Source organism: Corythoichthys intestinalis, chromosome 9 (assembly GCF_030265065.1).
Source record: "Corythoichthys intestinalis isolate RoL2023-P3 chromosome 9, ASM3026506v1, whole genome shotgun sequence".
In the NCBI taxonomy this organism is placed as follows: domain Eukaryota; kingdom Metazoa; phylum Chordata; class Actinopteri; order Syngnathiformes; family Syngnathidae; genus Corythoichthys; species Corythoichthys intestinalis.
In genome coordinates, this window is record NC_080403.1 from 3,513,366 (window position 1) to 3,528,940 (window position 15,575).

General features: G+C 39.2%; 2 protein-coding genes across 3 annotated transcripts in view; one reads left to right on the top strand and one right to left on the bottom strand.

The window, feature by feature from the left end:
- The window catches only part of syn2b (synapsin IIb), a 186,106-nt gene that overhangs the window by 27,136 nt on the left and 143,395 nt on the right, over nucleotides 1–15,575 (bottom strand). For both annotated transcript variants that reach the window (XM_057845288.1, XM_057845287.1), the window contains exons 6-7: nucleotides 6,199–6,261; nucleotides 5,858–6,000 (exon numbers count right to left, since the gene is read on the bottom strand). In XM_057845288.1, coding sequence (XP_057701271.1) covers nucleotides 5,858–6,000; nucleotides 6,199–6,261 — 206 coding nt within the window. The remainder of the gene's footprint in view (nucleotides 1–5,857; nucleotides 6,001–6,198; nucleotides 6,262–15,575) is intronic.
- The window catches only part of LOC130921421 (metalloproteinase inhibitor 4-like), a 30,600-nt gene continuing 25,337 nt past the window's right edge, over nucleotides 10,313–15,575 (top strand). Inside the window, exons 1-2 of the mRNA XM_057845294.1 lie at nucleotides 10,313–10,442; nucleotides 10,680–10,860. Of these exons, the coding sequence (XP_057701277.1) occupies nucleotides 10,728–10,860 (133 nt within the window). The 5' untranslated portion in view covers nucleotides 10,313–10,442; nucleotides 10,680–10,727. The remainder of the gene's footprint in view (nucleotides 10,443–10,679; nucleotides 10,861–15,575) is intronic.

A 15,575-nucleotide genomic window follows, 5' to 3' on the forward strand; every position in this document is an offset into this window, starting at 1 on the left:
CACATTTATAGTAGATGTCAGCTCCAATTATGAATAATGTCATCACAAACACACAAGCATGGATATACTGTACATATAGTGGCCATAGGAATTGCAGTCATTTTGATTGACACTGTCAGTTGGAATTAATTGTTTTAATCAACAAGCCACCTCAAAAATACTCCTACATTTGTACAAACACATTCTTATAATACTATAATACAAGGTGGGGCAGAGCAACTTGCTTATTTAAATTTGGCGCCCTGAAGCGATGGTTGCTCTGAGGATAGTAGGGATAGACTTATTTAAGAGGAAGGGGCTTAAAGTTGGGTTCTAAATGTGCGTTATTTATTTTGTGTTTATTTTTCAGGAACCCCAGGGAGCATCATGGAGTGGACGACGTTGGAACGCACTTTCGGTGTTGAGGCATTTTTTTGTTCTGTACATGTTTATAAATGTTTATAATCGGGATTCTTAAGCATGCTGCGATAACAAATTTTAGTAGGCGATATATTGTCTTATAAACCATTGCCGATATGCGATAATATTGTCAATTTTTTAAAACCAATTTAACCACTAATTTAGTGACAGTACATCCTAATAAGTCACCCATTCAAATGCAATAAATTGTTATTCTTAAATAAAACACAAACTACTGTATATTGAAAATAATAAATATGAAAAAAAACAATGCCTAACTAGTCATTTGAAAGCTAGCTAAGTGCAGAATATGAAATAAATGAGAAACCCAATGCCATTTTGTTCTCTGCCAATTGGAGCCCATCAAAGTGTTTATTTGGTACGAAATGACTCCTCTTTTCCTGCAAAATGCGCATGTTAGCAAACTTGAAGCCAAATTATTCATTGCCGATCGAATTTTTCATAATGGGTGTCATTTTTAAATCTATTCTTAGTTTACAATCTGAAGTATGTGATTAACTCCAGAAATCTTTATTTACTTGTTGAACATTACGTCCTTTTACTTTGGAATGTTCACCGGAATTACGTTCGCTAAACCACTAACCATAAGCTTTAGGGCACTTTCACGTTAAACCGGGAGGAACAGGGACCGACTGGAGAGCTACCTTGCAACAACACCTGCAAATGACTTTTTAAAAGGTTGAGCATTCATACTGCACCAACCGAACTACCTCCCTTTCTCCATCCCTGCCGCACTCTCACACGGTGCATTCAGGAACAGCATGCAAAACACAACCCCCATACTGTGTATCAAATGCAACTGCTTAGCGCAGCACAACATTTGGCCATGGTTAATCACTGTCGTCACACCCTGGAGCATCACAGCTCTACAGTGAGGAAAATAAGTATTTGAACACCGTGCGATTTTGCAAGTTCTCCCACTTAGAAATGATTGGCGGGTTTAAAATTTTCATGCCAGGTGCCTGTCCACTGTGAGAAACAATCTAAAAAATGTCCTGAAATCACAGTGTGTGATTTTTAAAATAATTTATTTGTATTATGCTGCTCTAAACAAGTATTTGAACACCTGATTAAATCAAACGCTTATATTGGTACAGCAGCCTTTGATTACGATTACAGAGGTGAAATGTTTCCTGTAACTTTTCACCAGGTTTGCAGAAAATGCAGTAGGGATTTTGCACCACTGCTCCACACAGATCTTCTCTAGATCAATGAGGTTTCGGGGCTGTCAGTGAGAAACACAGTGTTTGAGCTTTTCTATAGGTTTTAAGTCTGGAGACTGGCTAGGCCCCTCCAGAACCTTTATATGCTTTTTACGAAGCCATTACTTGGTTATTTTGGCTGTCTGCTTCAAGCCACATGTTGGAAGAGCCAGTCCCGGCCCATTTTCAATGCTTTAACTGAGGGAAGGATGTTAGTCCCCAAAATCTCACAATACATGGGCATGGTCATCCTCTCCTTAATACAGTACAGTTTCCCAGTCCCATGTGCAGAAAAACACCCCCAAAGCATGATGCTACCAGTCCCATGCTTCACAGTAGGGATGGTGTTCTTGGGATGGTACTCATCATTCTTCTTCCTTCAAACACTATGAGTGGAAGTAAGACCAGAAAGTTCCATTTTAATCTCATATGACCACATGACTTTCTCCCATGACTCTTCTGGATCATCCAAATCGTCACGGGCGAACTTAAAACGGGCCAGGACATGTGCTGGCTTCAGCAGGGGAACCTTCCGTTCTATGCATGAATCATATTAGTGTATTACCAACAGTAACCTTGGAAATGGTGGTCCCATGTCCTTTCAGGTCATTGACCAGCTCCTCCTGTGTAGTTGTTGGCTGAATCCTCACCATTATTAGGATCGAGACCATACGAGGTAGATCTTGCAGATGGAGCCACAGTCCGAGGGAGATTGACAGTCATGTTTATCTTCTTCCTTTTTTAAATAATTACTCCAACGTTGGATCTTATATCACTAAGCTGCTTGGCAATTGCCCCATAACCCTTTCCAACCTTGTAGAGGTCTACAAATCTTTCTCTGGTGTCGTTGGACAGCTCTATGGTCTTGACCATGTTAGTAAATTGAGTCTTCCTGATTGTATGGGGTGGACAACTGTTTATATGCAGTTAACTGCCTCAAACAGGTCAAAAAGTCAGACTCAAAAAGTCTACCTCCACTCCACTAATTCATTGGACTTTTTAACGGTGACTAACAGGTCTTTGAGGCTTACAATTCTAACACAGGTGTTCAAATACTTTTTTGCAGCAGTATTATTTAAATAATTTGTTTTAAAAAATCATATAGTGTGATGTCTGGATTATTTTTTTAGATTGTCTTTCACAGCGGACAAGCACCTACCATGGAAATTTCAAACCCAAACATGATTTCGGAGTGAGAGAACTTGCAAAATCTTAAACGCTTGGCCAATTTTTTTTGTTTTTTTTTTACATACAGTTCGTGGCTTCTCGATGGGTTTAACTGAAAATAATGTACTGATTTTCCTGCTGAGTGTGTACTATCCTCAAGAAGTTGGAGTAGTCCCTGTAGATGCTATAATATGTGCTCGTCTGTCATTCGAAGTTGCTGGGAACATTTATTTATTTTTGGACGAAAACTTGAATTTTACAGACAAAAATATTTTAATTTGCTGTCAAATAGAACTAGATGCAATTTGTATGAGATTTCGTTGACTAAAACTAGACAAAGACAAACACATTTTGAAATGACTAAAATATGACTAGGGATGGGAATTGATAGGATTTTTACGATTCCGATTCCATTATCGATATTGCTTAACGATTCGATTCTTTATCGATTCTCTAATCGATTCTAATTTGGGGAAAAAGAAGAACAAACGTTCACCGGAAATACGTTCGCTAAACCGCTAACAGCTTCACACCCCGCAAAAAAAACACTTTTCGTCATTGCTTGTGGTGTCACTGTCACTCATAGTTTTTTTTTTTTTTTTCCCCTCAATTTTTTCGTTTGCAAATGATGTTAACCAGCGATTTTTCATGTTTGAAGTGTCACCTTCTAACCGCAAGTTTGCGTTTTGGAAAGGACTAGCAATGTTTTATAGCAGGCTAAAGTAGGTTGTCTTTTTTTCCCCATTAGTCTCAATGTAGCAATGCTAACGCTTACAGTGTTTAATATACAAGTGTGTCCTTATTTTGTATGTCTGAACTGTAATTCTACGACATTTTGATTATTAATAAACATCTGTGAAATGAACTGGAGTCTAATAGTCATCTAAACACACACACAAATGTATGCATGCGCGTCCGTGTTGATAAAACGCAGCCGTGAAAATCACCGCCCTCATTTTTATTTATCTTACAACAAATGGACTCATTTCATATTGCGACAGGCTTAGCAACTTAAATAAAACTAGAGCTGTCCCGACTAGTCGACATAGTCGACGTCATCGATGACGTAAATCCATCGACGAGCACAACATCCCGTCGACGGTTAATGAAGGGTTAAAAAAAATACATGTGTGGAAAGTTCAGAATGTCGGATGCTCTGTATGCAAGCGGGGAAAGCGGCACAAAGCCAAAAAAAAGCGCACCAGAGTGTCCAAAACATTGACTTATTTCAAAGAAACAACGGAGGGTACACTCTTCTGTCCTGTCTGTTCAATGCCAAGCTTGGCTGCACGTCGGCCGTGAATAAACATCTCAAGCGCCGTCACCGTTTGTAATTAATTTTTTTTCTTTCATTTTTTGTACACCAGAGGGTGCTGTCGCCTTACTGAATAATAATGTTTCATTGACAATGGGCCTATAAGTGCTATTAGTATTGTCCTTCATGCTAACTGAAAGGTTTATTTCATGTTATGGTTTATTTTATGGTATAGAAAATTATATAAGGTTAAAAGGCCATAAATATATACAGTATATACAGTGATTGCACTCAAGGGAGAGATTGTCAATGATAAGGTAATAAATTAAGGTAAAGGCAATTCATTGATATATAAATAAGGTTTAAAAGGAAAAAGGTGAAAAGTTTTTGTTAATTTCTAATTGTGTTGTTTTATTTGTGTGCACCATAGCTCTTACGGTGTGATTACATCAAGGATGGAATAAAAGTTGTAAGCCATCCGTTTAAGAGACCACCTTTTCAATCAGGGATGCTACACTAGTAAATTCTATCAGCATTTGAACTAATTGTTTATTTGTGATTTATTATTATTTATGTGTTTATTTGTACTTTAATAAATAATTTAAGTGTTCCAATATGTTTTTTGTGAATTGATAAGCGTCAACAAAAATTCCATTGCTAAATTAGTAAAAAAAAAAAAAAACAATTAAAAAAAAAGTTTTTAAAAAAATAATTATTAGATTAGTCGACTAATCGTAAAAATAGTCGCCTGACTAATCGGGAGAAAATTAGTCGTTTGGGACAGCCCTAAATAAAACATGTCATTACTTGGTAGTTAGATGGAATTACGACCCCCCTCTTAAAAATGTTCTCATCGGATCTACACAATTCAAGTATGTCACCCTCTTTGACTTCAAAATGGCAAATTTAGCCGAACGGTGATTTTCATGCCTGAATGACTGCAAGTCGCTTTGTTGTTATTTTTCTTCGTGATGTGAAGACACACTTTCGAGCATTTGAACATGTTGTCATTGTTATGTTTAAGGCTGCAATGCTCGTGCTAAACAATTGTAACCTTTCATTTTCACCCTCTTTCCTGGTGAAGTGTAGCCAAACTTTGGTTCTTGGCGCCATGCTAGTTTGATGCGTCGGGACAACAAGACGTGTCACGTCACGTGATGACGCAATACGCGTCTTTAGGAATCGTTGAAAGGATCGTTAAGGCTTTTTCATTGTGATGTCGAGGCCTCGAAACACTAGGAACCGGTTCGGAATTGGAATCGGATTTCGATTCCTATCCCTAAATATGACTAAGACTAATAAGTATTTTCGTTTAAAGACTAAGAGAAAAATTAAACGGGCTGCCAAAACGACACTGGTTGGATACAGAGCAGAAACTAGAGAATATCTAAAATTATGCTATATGCTGCAGTAATATTTTGTATATTAAGTTATACCATATTGGTACATGTAATGGTCAAAGTTGACGCTGAACTTTTCTATTAAAAGGGTAGGTTTAAATAAAAAATCTACTTACTCTTGTTGAACATGATGCTTTTGTGTGGCCTGTGAGGCTGTTATGAAAATGTGTGTATTTAATAAATGTGTACAGCATTGCAACGCAAAATATTGGACGACAGTGTCTTTATGTTTCATAACCGTGTTCAATAAAAAATTCAATTCGACATAAACATCCATTGCAGTGAAAAAAGATAATGAATACCTCTGACAGTCTCTGACAAAATGAGCATTTCTGGAAGCATTCCCTAAAGGCAGATTTCTTCGATAAGTCTCTTGCACTTGCGTTAGAACTCAAGAGCTCTTCACTACTTACATGTACGCCTTATAGTCAGCGCCAATCTTCTGCACTCTGATGTCGTACTTGGCGTCTATGAACGGCTCTGTCGTGCAGTAGGTCTGAGTGATGGCCACCACGCTTGCAATATCCTGAAAGTCGCTCAAGTTGTCCACTTTGACCTGAGGAACACGTGATGTATATTACCATGCTTGCAATATTTTACACTGTCAGCGGTGATGGATAGTACTAAGATGAATGTTGACAAGTCGTGTCAGCTTGATGGTGACTTCATTAGCGTCACCACCCATGAGGAACGTGACAGGACTACTTGGGTGTATGACAAAACAATTGCCCAGTCTTTCCTGAGGATGACTTGCCTTTCCCATTCCGGAGTGGGCGTGTCCGATCTTCACCACGACAGGGAAGTTCGGCGATGTGATCTAAAAAAGATGACAAAACAGTGCAAAAGAAACATTTTAAAAAGTTTTAAGTGTTGAGTTGAAATGCAGTGTCATCATAATACAGAGCTTAAAAGTATTTCAATAATGGCATAATTGTAAAAGGATGGAACCAATGGACATCCCCAAATTGTGTGTTTCAATCCTAGAGATGCTTTGTTTTTAGTAGTTAGAATTGTAAGGCAAGGCAAGGCAAATTTATTTATACAGCACAAGGCAATTCAAAGTGCTTTACATCACATGAAGATCATAAAAATCACATTAAAATCAATAGAACGTAAAAACAAAGACAATCGAAATAGGAAATAAAATTATACATAAAAATCGCATTTAATCACGAATAGAATAAAAAAATAAATAAAAAGTAAAAACAAATACTAGTACTACTGCTAATAATTGAAATCAGCAATGGAGATAAGAATAGAAAGCAAATAGATTAAAATATATAGACAGCTATGGATATGCATTGCTAAACAAAAGCGTTTTTAGCCCTGATTTAAAGGAGCTAACAGTTGAGCATACTTCAGACCTTCAGGTAACTTGTTCCAGAGGCGAGGAGCATAATAACTAAATGCTGCCTCACCCTGCTTGGTTCTTGTTCTTGGAACATACAGGAGACCAGTTCCAGACGACCTTAGTGGTCTAGGTGTTTCATAGGAATCCAATAAATCAAGCATGTATTTTGGTCCAAGGCCATTAAGTGTTTTGCAGACGAGCAGTAGTATTTTATAGTCTATCTTTTGACTGACTGGAAGCCAGTGTAACGATTTCAAAACCGGTGTAATGTGGTCCAGTTTCCTTGTATTTGTGAGGACTCTGGCTGCAGCATTCTGTACTAGCTGCAGCTTCCTGACTGATTTTTTATCAAGATTGTAAATATGCCGTTGCAATAGTCCAATCTGCTGAAAATGAATGCATGCATAAGTTTTCCCATGTCTTGATGAGTTAGAAGCCCCTTAATTCTGGCAAAATTTTTTTAGGAGGTATGTGGGTCTTTACACTTTACACATGTGGAAACGCATGCTCTATTGAGTTGAGATCCAGGAACTACACTGCTGGCTAAAAGTATTGGCACCCCTGCACTTCTGTCAGATAATGCTCAATTTCTCCCAGAAAATGATTGCAATTACAAATGCTTTGATAGAAATATCTTCATTTATTTTGCTAGCAATGAAAAAACCCAATAAAGAATGAAAAAAAAAAAAAAAAATTAAATCATCATCATTTGACAAAAAAATCTCCAAATATGGGCCGGACAAAAGTATTGGCACCCTCAGCCTAATACTTGGTAGCACAACCTTAAGACAAAATAGTTGCAAATAGAGGTGGGAATCTTTGGGCACCTAACGATTTGATTACGATTCAGAGGCTACGATTCGATTATAAATTGATTATTGATGACCCCCCCCCCCCACTTTTAGCTGCTAATGTTTTGTACATTAGTTACAAAAACTGTAAAAAAAAAAAAAAAAAAAAAAAAAAAAAAGCCTCGCAGACTTAAATAAACGACTATTTCAGTATCAAGTTAACAGTTAAAAACAATAAATAATATAATCAAATCCCCATTCTGTATCAGCAGCTTTAAACTACATTCAATTAATTTAATGTTGTCAATCAACCGTTAAAGTTGTTAAAATTGCTCCTGTTATTCCATAATTTCCCTCTTGTCTACTTTTGACATGTGAAAGTTTTAAAACTATTTTAAAGATAGATTCAAGTCAATATTTTACCGATTTAGGAGTATTTTAGATAAAAAGTTAATTAAGTTCGCTTGGAAGGTTCGCTACAACAGCCTTGCAGGGAAGTCTACTGCTTTAAGATGGCAGCCGTTTACTCACGCCCGCATCTAGCTTTCTCTACATGTGCTGCTATCGCCACCGAGACTATTCTACATCTAGTCCAATATAAATATGATATCTACCTTAACATTATGTATTGTGGACGTACTTTGTAGCAGCTTTCGGCAGCAGTCAGGTATGTTGTTGTTTTTATTATCTCGCGGCATGAGTTGAGCTAGAGCCGTGAGTTGAGCATTGGCATTACCTGAGGGGCCGGGTAATGACAAGCATGATGTTTAGCTACTCTCGCTCCGTTCCTCATTGCGTCCCGAAGACCACGCGGCGCGCTGAGTGTGTTTTACTTCCGCTTTACTTGACATATTTCAATAATCGGAATTTGGATGTTTGTGAATCGTTCTCGAATCTTTCACGGCCGAATCGCGAATAATCTAAGAATCGGAAATTTCGCACACCTCTAGTTACAAACAACCGCTTCTGGTATCCATCAATAAGTTTCTTACAATACTCTGCTGGAATTTTAGACCATTCTTCTTTGGCCAGCTGCTTTGAGATTTGAAGGGTGCCTTCTCCAAACTGCCATTTTCAGATCTCTCCACAGGTGATCTATGAGATTCCGGTCTGGACTCATTGCTGGCCACTTTAGAAGTCTCCAATGCTTTCTCTCAAACCATTTTCTAGTTCTTTTTAAAGTGTGTTTTGGGTCAATGTCCTGCTGGAAGACCCATGACCTCTGAGGGTGACCCAGCTTTCTCACACTGAGCCCTACATTATGCTGCAAAATTTGTTGGTAGTCTTCAGACTTCATAATGCCATGCACACGGTCAAGCAGTCCAGTGCCAGAGGCAACAAGGCAACACCAAAACATCAGGCAACCACTACCATGTTTAGCTGTGGGTACCGTGTTCTTTTCTTTGAAGGCCTAGTTTTTTTCCTTTGTAAACTCTATGTTGATGCCTTTTCCCATAGAGCTCTACTTTTGTCTCATCTGACCAGAGAACATTCTTCCAAAACATTTTTGACTGTCTCAGGTAAGTTTAGGCAAACTCCATCCTGGTTATTTTATGTCTCTGGGTCAGAAGTGGGGTCTTCCTGAGTATCCTACATAGAGTCCATTTTCATTCAGACGCCGACGGATAGTACGGGTTGACACGTTTGTCCCCCTCGGACTGCAGGACAGTTTGAACTTGTTTGGATGTTAGTCAAGATTCTATATCCACCATCCGCACAATCTTTCGCTGAAATCTCTCGTCAATTTTTCTTTTCCGTCCACGTCTAGGGGGTTAGCCACAGTGCTGCGCATGGTAGACACAGGAACATTCACGTCTTTGGAGATGGACTTGTAGCCGTGAGAATTCCCATGCTTCTGCACAATTTTGCTTCTCAAGTCCTCAGACAATTCTTTTTCTTTTCTCTATGCTCAATGTGGTACACACAAGGACACAGGACAGAGGTTGAGTCAACTTGAATCCATTTTAACTGGCAGCACGTGTGATTTAGTTATTGCCACCACCTGTTATGTACAACAGGTAAGTAACAGGTGCTGTTAATTACACAAATTAGAGAAGTATCACATGATTTTTCAAAGGGTGCCAATACTTTTATCAGGCCCATTTTTGAAGTTTTGTGTAAAATGATAATGATTATTCCCCCCCCCCCCCACATTTTCTTTTGTGTTTTTTCATTGCAAGCAAAATAAATGAAGATATTACTACCAAAGCATTTGTAATTGCAATCATTTTTAGAGAGAGATTGAGCCGAATCTGAAAGAATTGTGCCAATGCTTGTGGCCAGCAGTGTATGTCTTCTGGTGTAAACATCCCATAACATAATATGAACACTCGCATTTTATAATCCATCAATGAACATTCACAAATATCGGTGTCTTGCTAAATTTGTTTGGTCAGGTGTGGTTTAAAGGCCAAAAATTATGGTAAATTGATTAAATAAGAATTTACAGTGTTCTATCCTTGAAAAGTTATCACTTACTTTCTTCTTTGTCTTTTGTCTGTAAATTGTTCAACACATTCTATGGTATGCTGTGGGATTTGGATTTTCTATTGTCAACAAAGTGAAAATAACTGACTTTTTCTTATTTATCCTTTTCTGCTTCCATCATGTTTGACGTGTGATATGCTATGTGGATGCAGTGGACCACGAGATTTTCAGCAACAATTAACACGCCTACGGACGCCCGCGGCGGAGGAAGAAGGCGTAGGATATCATAACGGGAGACAGGGAAAGAATGGTTGTTTTTTCTGCTGTGTGTGAGGAGGAGGCTGTGCCTAACTTGTCGGGTGCATAAGAGGCTCCCTGTGCGCGACCCTCTCAGCATTCAGGACCAGCGTGCCAGGCGATCCAACTATTGTAAGTTTATCCGTGTGTCGTCGTCCCGAGAGAGCGAGAGAAAGAGGGGAGGGGAGCAGGTGATGAGGAGCAGCCTTTGCTAATCCATCTTTCCTCTAGCCTGGATTCAGAGGTCCATTTGAAACTTCTGAAATCATTTCTACTCAAAGCTGCTGAAACTCTGAGCTCTCCGGAGCTCATCTTTTTAAAACTAGTCTTGTCTTCAAGCCTCAGTTTCATTCAATTTGACCTTAACAGCATTGGACAAGGTTTGTTTAATTCGTGGGTGCCAGCGGGAGTCTCATCATGACCGTGTCCCACGAGAGGAGTGTACGTCTGGGGCTCTGGGTGCTCCTCTTGCTGGGAGCAGGCACGGTTGTGGACGCATGCAGCTGCCACCCAGCTCACCCACAGCAACTCTTCTGCAGTGCCGAGACGGGTGAGTTGGAGATCATTAGTTACTCTTCAGGCAGAAAAGCCTACAGACGCTCCCTTTGATTGTTTACTAATTATGTCTTTTGAGCCTAGTTAGAGGCAAAAGACACATCAGCTCCTAATCGTAATTCATCACAGCACTGCTGCAACTTCTTGCTCCAATTAAAAATATTCAAAGGTTAAGGCCAAAATACCCAAGCCAGTGTTGCAGTCAAGTACATAAATGACAGTGGCAAAACAAAACTTGTACAAATAAGTTATTTTTGTATACATTTATAAAATAAAAATGATGACGTTCAAATATTATCCAACCCTGTATTCAATTCATTTCTCAATTTAGAGTATTTAATCATTAAAATAAGGATTTAAGTGCGTGGAAAGAACCTGTCACCACCTCAGATATTAAAAAAATAAAATAAAATGGTGTCAGATGTCGGATTTGTGATCTTCTCAGTACCCTTGTAAGGTCATTTGGTACAATAACTACTTTTGTATGTTTATTCCCATAGTTTGATTCATTTTCACATAATAAAAAAACAATTAAAGCATTTCTAACTTGTAGGTTAAACTGACACTTTAAAATAAATAAATAGATTAAATAAGTATAAAGGACCACTGAACTTGTTTTCACTTTAATTTATTTGTTTTGTAATAGTTTGCATTTCAGTGATATATGTTTTTTTTTCTTAAATTTTGAACTTTATCATTGACTGGCAAAGTTTAGTAAGAAACAAAGACAGCATGAGACTAACATTAAAAATAAAATACAATACAACTTTGCTTCTTTGTGTTCTAATTTCCCATCCTTCAACATATAAATGTTGTCTCATTTGAATGCTGTAATCATATATTGAAATGGATTATAAAATGCTCCAAAGCTTTTTGTGAACAGTTTCCTTGAAATCACAACGTGTTTGTCACATACAGTAAGAATAAATAAACCCCATTAAGTCCCACATAGTTTGGCCTACTTTTTATCTGCTTGTCCAATGTCCCGGCTTGCATAATCCTCCTTCTTACTTTCTTTTTGTTTTCTTTTTTGTTTTAACACAAGCCAAAACCAACACTGCTGAGTACTTGGCTTCACCAGAAAGCTGGAGTATCTGTCAAAGGGTCAAAATGTGTTGCGAAATTGAGGCTGAGAGCTGCTTTTAAAAACCTGCGCACAGGCTCATAATTGGATCTAGGTTATGAGAACACGATTAAGAGTTGGGTAAGGGTCTACCTTTTTTAGGACAGTCAAAATGCGTCCTCTGTGATTGATGGAAGAAGACCAAAGTGTACAGTATTGGCACAACTACAGCAGCATTTGATCACATGATGTCTATATGGGAATATGGCAGAAATCAACATTTTATTGGCACCACACTTACTATGGGTGGGAACCTCTTGGTACCTCAGAATAGCAATGCGGTACGATTTGCGATACAAGGTTCATGGTATCGATGATCTCATGATATGGCCATACAAAAACAACGAAACACGGTTTTACAACAATACAAGTTTTATACGAAACAACTAATAAACAAAAAAACAAGCTACTTTCATCATTCTGCTAAGAATTGGAATGAGTTTATCGCGAGTATACGTCCAATCCATTTGAACTGGGAGGCTGGCCATTGGGCATATGTTGCCATCCCTCCCAATTCAAACGGATTGGACATCTTTGGCTGTCAGTGGCAGCCAATGCCACACTGTGAGATAATTTTGAAGCATGTCACGTCACTTCTTTTTGATTTTGGGGCATTTACAGGTAACTTCCGATTGATTTGGGGTTACTGAAAAGGAAGTGACTCAAGAATGTCCCCAGATTAATAGGAAGTGACTCAAAACCAACAGGAATTAACCTGTAAATGTCCACAAAAGACGCCAGTGAATGCTCTGGTTTCAGTGCCATTGACGGCATTAGAGGTCCAATCCAGTCAAAATGAGTTGGATGTCTAGCGCCGTCAATGGCAGCCAGTGGGCCAACGTAAACACTATTCTACTAAGATTTTGGTTCCAACCTGGTGGTTCCTTTTTTTAAAAAGTGTCACCTTTTTAAAACTAAATAACCATTCTTGTTTTTAACTTTTACGACATCTAATCCATGAAATCTTAAAGGTACCGCAGCATATTTTGGACACATATCCATTCAAAAAAGTGACAGCAAAAGTTCAGGCCATGTTTACATGACAACAATCGTAGACAATAACGCACAAGTGGTGTTTCCACGTTTACATGACCATTATGTATGGGGAAAACTGCGCCGACACGGAAGCGCAAAAGTGAATGGAACCTCCATTTCTGTGTCCTGTGTACTGTTTCAGGAACAGAGGGGTGTCCCAACACCTTCCCTTCTGCTATTTCCTCTTTCGTCCTCGTCAAATAATGACATTGTCAAGCGTAGAGCTGGGAATCTTTGGGCACATAACGATTCGATTACGATTCAGAGGCTCCGATTCGATTATAAAACGATTATTGATGCACTCCCCCTCCTTTTTTTTTTTTTTTTATTAATGTTTTTTACATTAGTTCCAAAATTGTTCAAAAATCCTCTCAGGGTAAACCAAACTACTATTTCAGTATCAAGTTAACATATAACAGTAAACAAATATACAAAAATAACAGTAAATAAAAAACTCCAGTCCCCATTCTGTATCAGCAGCTTTAAATACATTCAATTAATTTATTGTTGTGAATCAACTGTTACAATTGTTAAAACTGCTCCCGTTATTCCATAATTTCCCTTCTGTCTACTTTTGTCAAAGTTTGAAAACTATTTTTCATCATTTAAAGATAGATTCAAGACAAGAGTCTGCCGATTTAGAAGTATTTTAGATAAAAAGTTAATTAGGTTCGCGACAACAGAGCCGTCTAGAGAGGTCTACTGCTTTAATATGGCGGCTGTTTACTTACGCCGGAAAGTCTGTCATTTCGCATCTCTGTTCAATAATACATGTTCTAACACCAACGTCGTCTATCATTTTGCATCTAGTTCTACAAATATATGATATCTACTGTAGATACAGTATTTGCTTTGAGGATGTTGATAGAGAAGTACAGAGAAGGTCAGAAGGAGCTGTATTGTGTCTTTGTAGATATGGGGAAGGCTTATGACGGGTGCCCAGAGAGGAACTGTGGTTTTGTAGGAGGAATTCTGGAGTGGCAGAGAAGTACAGTGGGGAGAACAAGTATTTGATACACTGCCAATGGGAAAACCCATTGGCAGTGTATCAAATACTTGTTCTCCCCACTGTATGTTCAAGTGGCGCGCGACATGTATGAGGACTAGATAATTGTGAGGTGTGCTGTTGGTGTGACAGAGAAGTTCAAAGTAGAGGTAGGACTACATCAGGGATAAGCTGTGAACCCTTTCTTGTTCGCTATGGTAATGGACAGGACAAAGTCAGACAGGAATCTCCAGTGACCATGATGTTTCCAGATGACATTGTGATCTATATTGAGAGCAGGGAATAGGTGGAGGAGAAACTACAGGAGTGGAGGTTTGCCCTGGAAAGGAAGGGAATGAAGGTTAGTCGTAGCAAGATGGAGTATCTGTGTGTAAATGAGAAGGACCCAAGGTTACAGGGAGAAGAGACCAGGAAGGTGGAGGTGTTTAAGTATTTAGGCTCAGCAGTCCAGAGCAATGGAGAGTGTGGAAATAAAGTGAAGAAGCGTGTGCAGGCAGGCTGGAACGGGTAGAGAAAAGTGTCAGGTGTGATAGAAGAGTTTCAGCTAAAATGAAAGGAAAGGTCGATAAAACTGGTGAGACCAGCGATACTGTTTGGTCTGGAGACAGTGCCAGTGATGAAAAGACAGGAGGCAGAGCTGGACGTGGGAGAGATGAGGGTGCTGAAGTTCTATTTGGGAGTGACCAGGCTGGATAGAATCAGTATATCAGTGGGACAGTGCTTGTTAGAAGATTTGGTGATAAAGTCAGAGAGGCCAGACTGAGATGGTCTGGAAATGTCCTGAGGAGAGATGAGTATGTTGGCAAAAATGATTCTCAATTTCTATATGCCAGGCCAGAGGTGCAGAGGATGACCAAAGAGGAGGTTTTATGGATGTAGTTAAAGAGGACATGAGGGTAGTTTATGTGAGAGCAGGAGATGCAGAGGACAGGGTTTAGATGGAGACGACTTATTTGCTGTGGCGACCCTGATGGAAAATGCCGACAGGAAAAGAAGAAGAAGAATGGCATTTGAACACGTGATTTCGTGAACGTCAAAGTACTGTGATTGGTCTGCTCAGAACATTGTTTCCGGAACAGCACAACACCGCCATTTGCAAACATTCGCAAACCTCTTCTGTGTCTCCCTACGCTTCAACATTTGTAATAACAACTTTTGTTGTAGAGGCACGGTGGCTGAGTGGTTAGCACGTCCACCTCACGGTTCTGAGATCAAGGGTTCTATCCAGGGCTTCGGCCTTCCTGTGTGGAGTTTGCATGTTCTCCCCGTGCCTGCGTGGGTTTTCTCCAGGAACTCTGGTTTCCTCCCACATCCCAAAAACATGCATGGTAGGCTGATTGAACACTCTAAATTGTCCGTAAGTATGAGTGTGTGCGTGAATGGTCGAATGTCTCCTTGTCGCCTGCGATTGGCTGGCAACCAGTTAAGGGTGTACGCTGCCTACTGCCCGTAGTTAGCTGGGATAGGCTCCAGTACCTCCGCAACCCTCATGAGGAAAAGCAACATGGAAAATTAATGAACTTTTGTTGTTCAACATGGCTGCAAA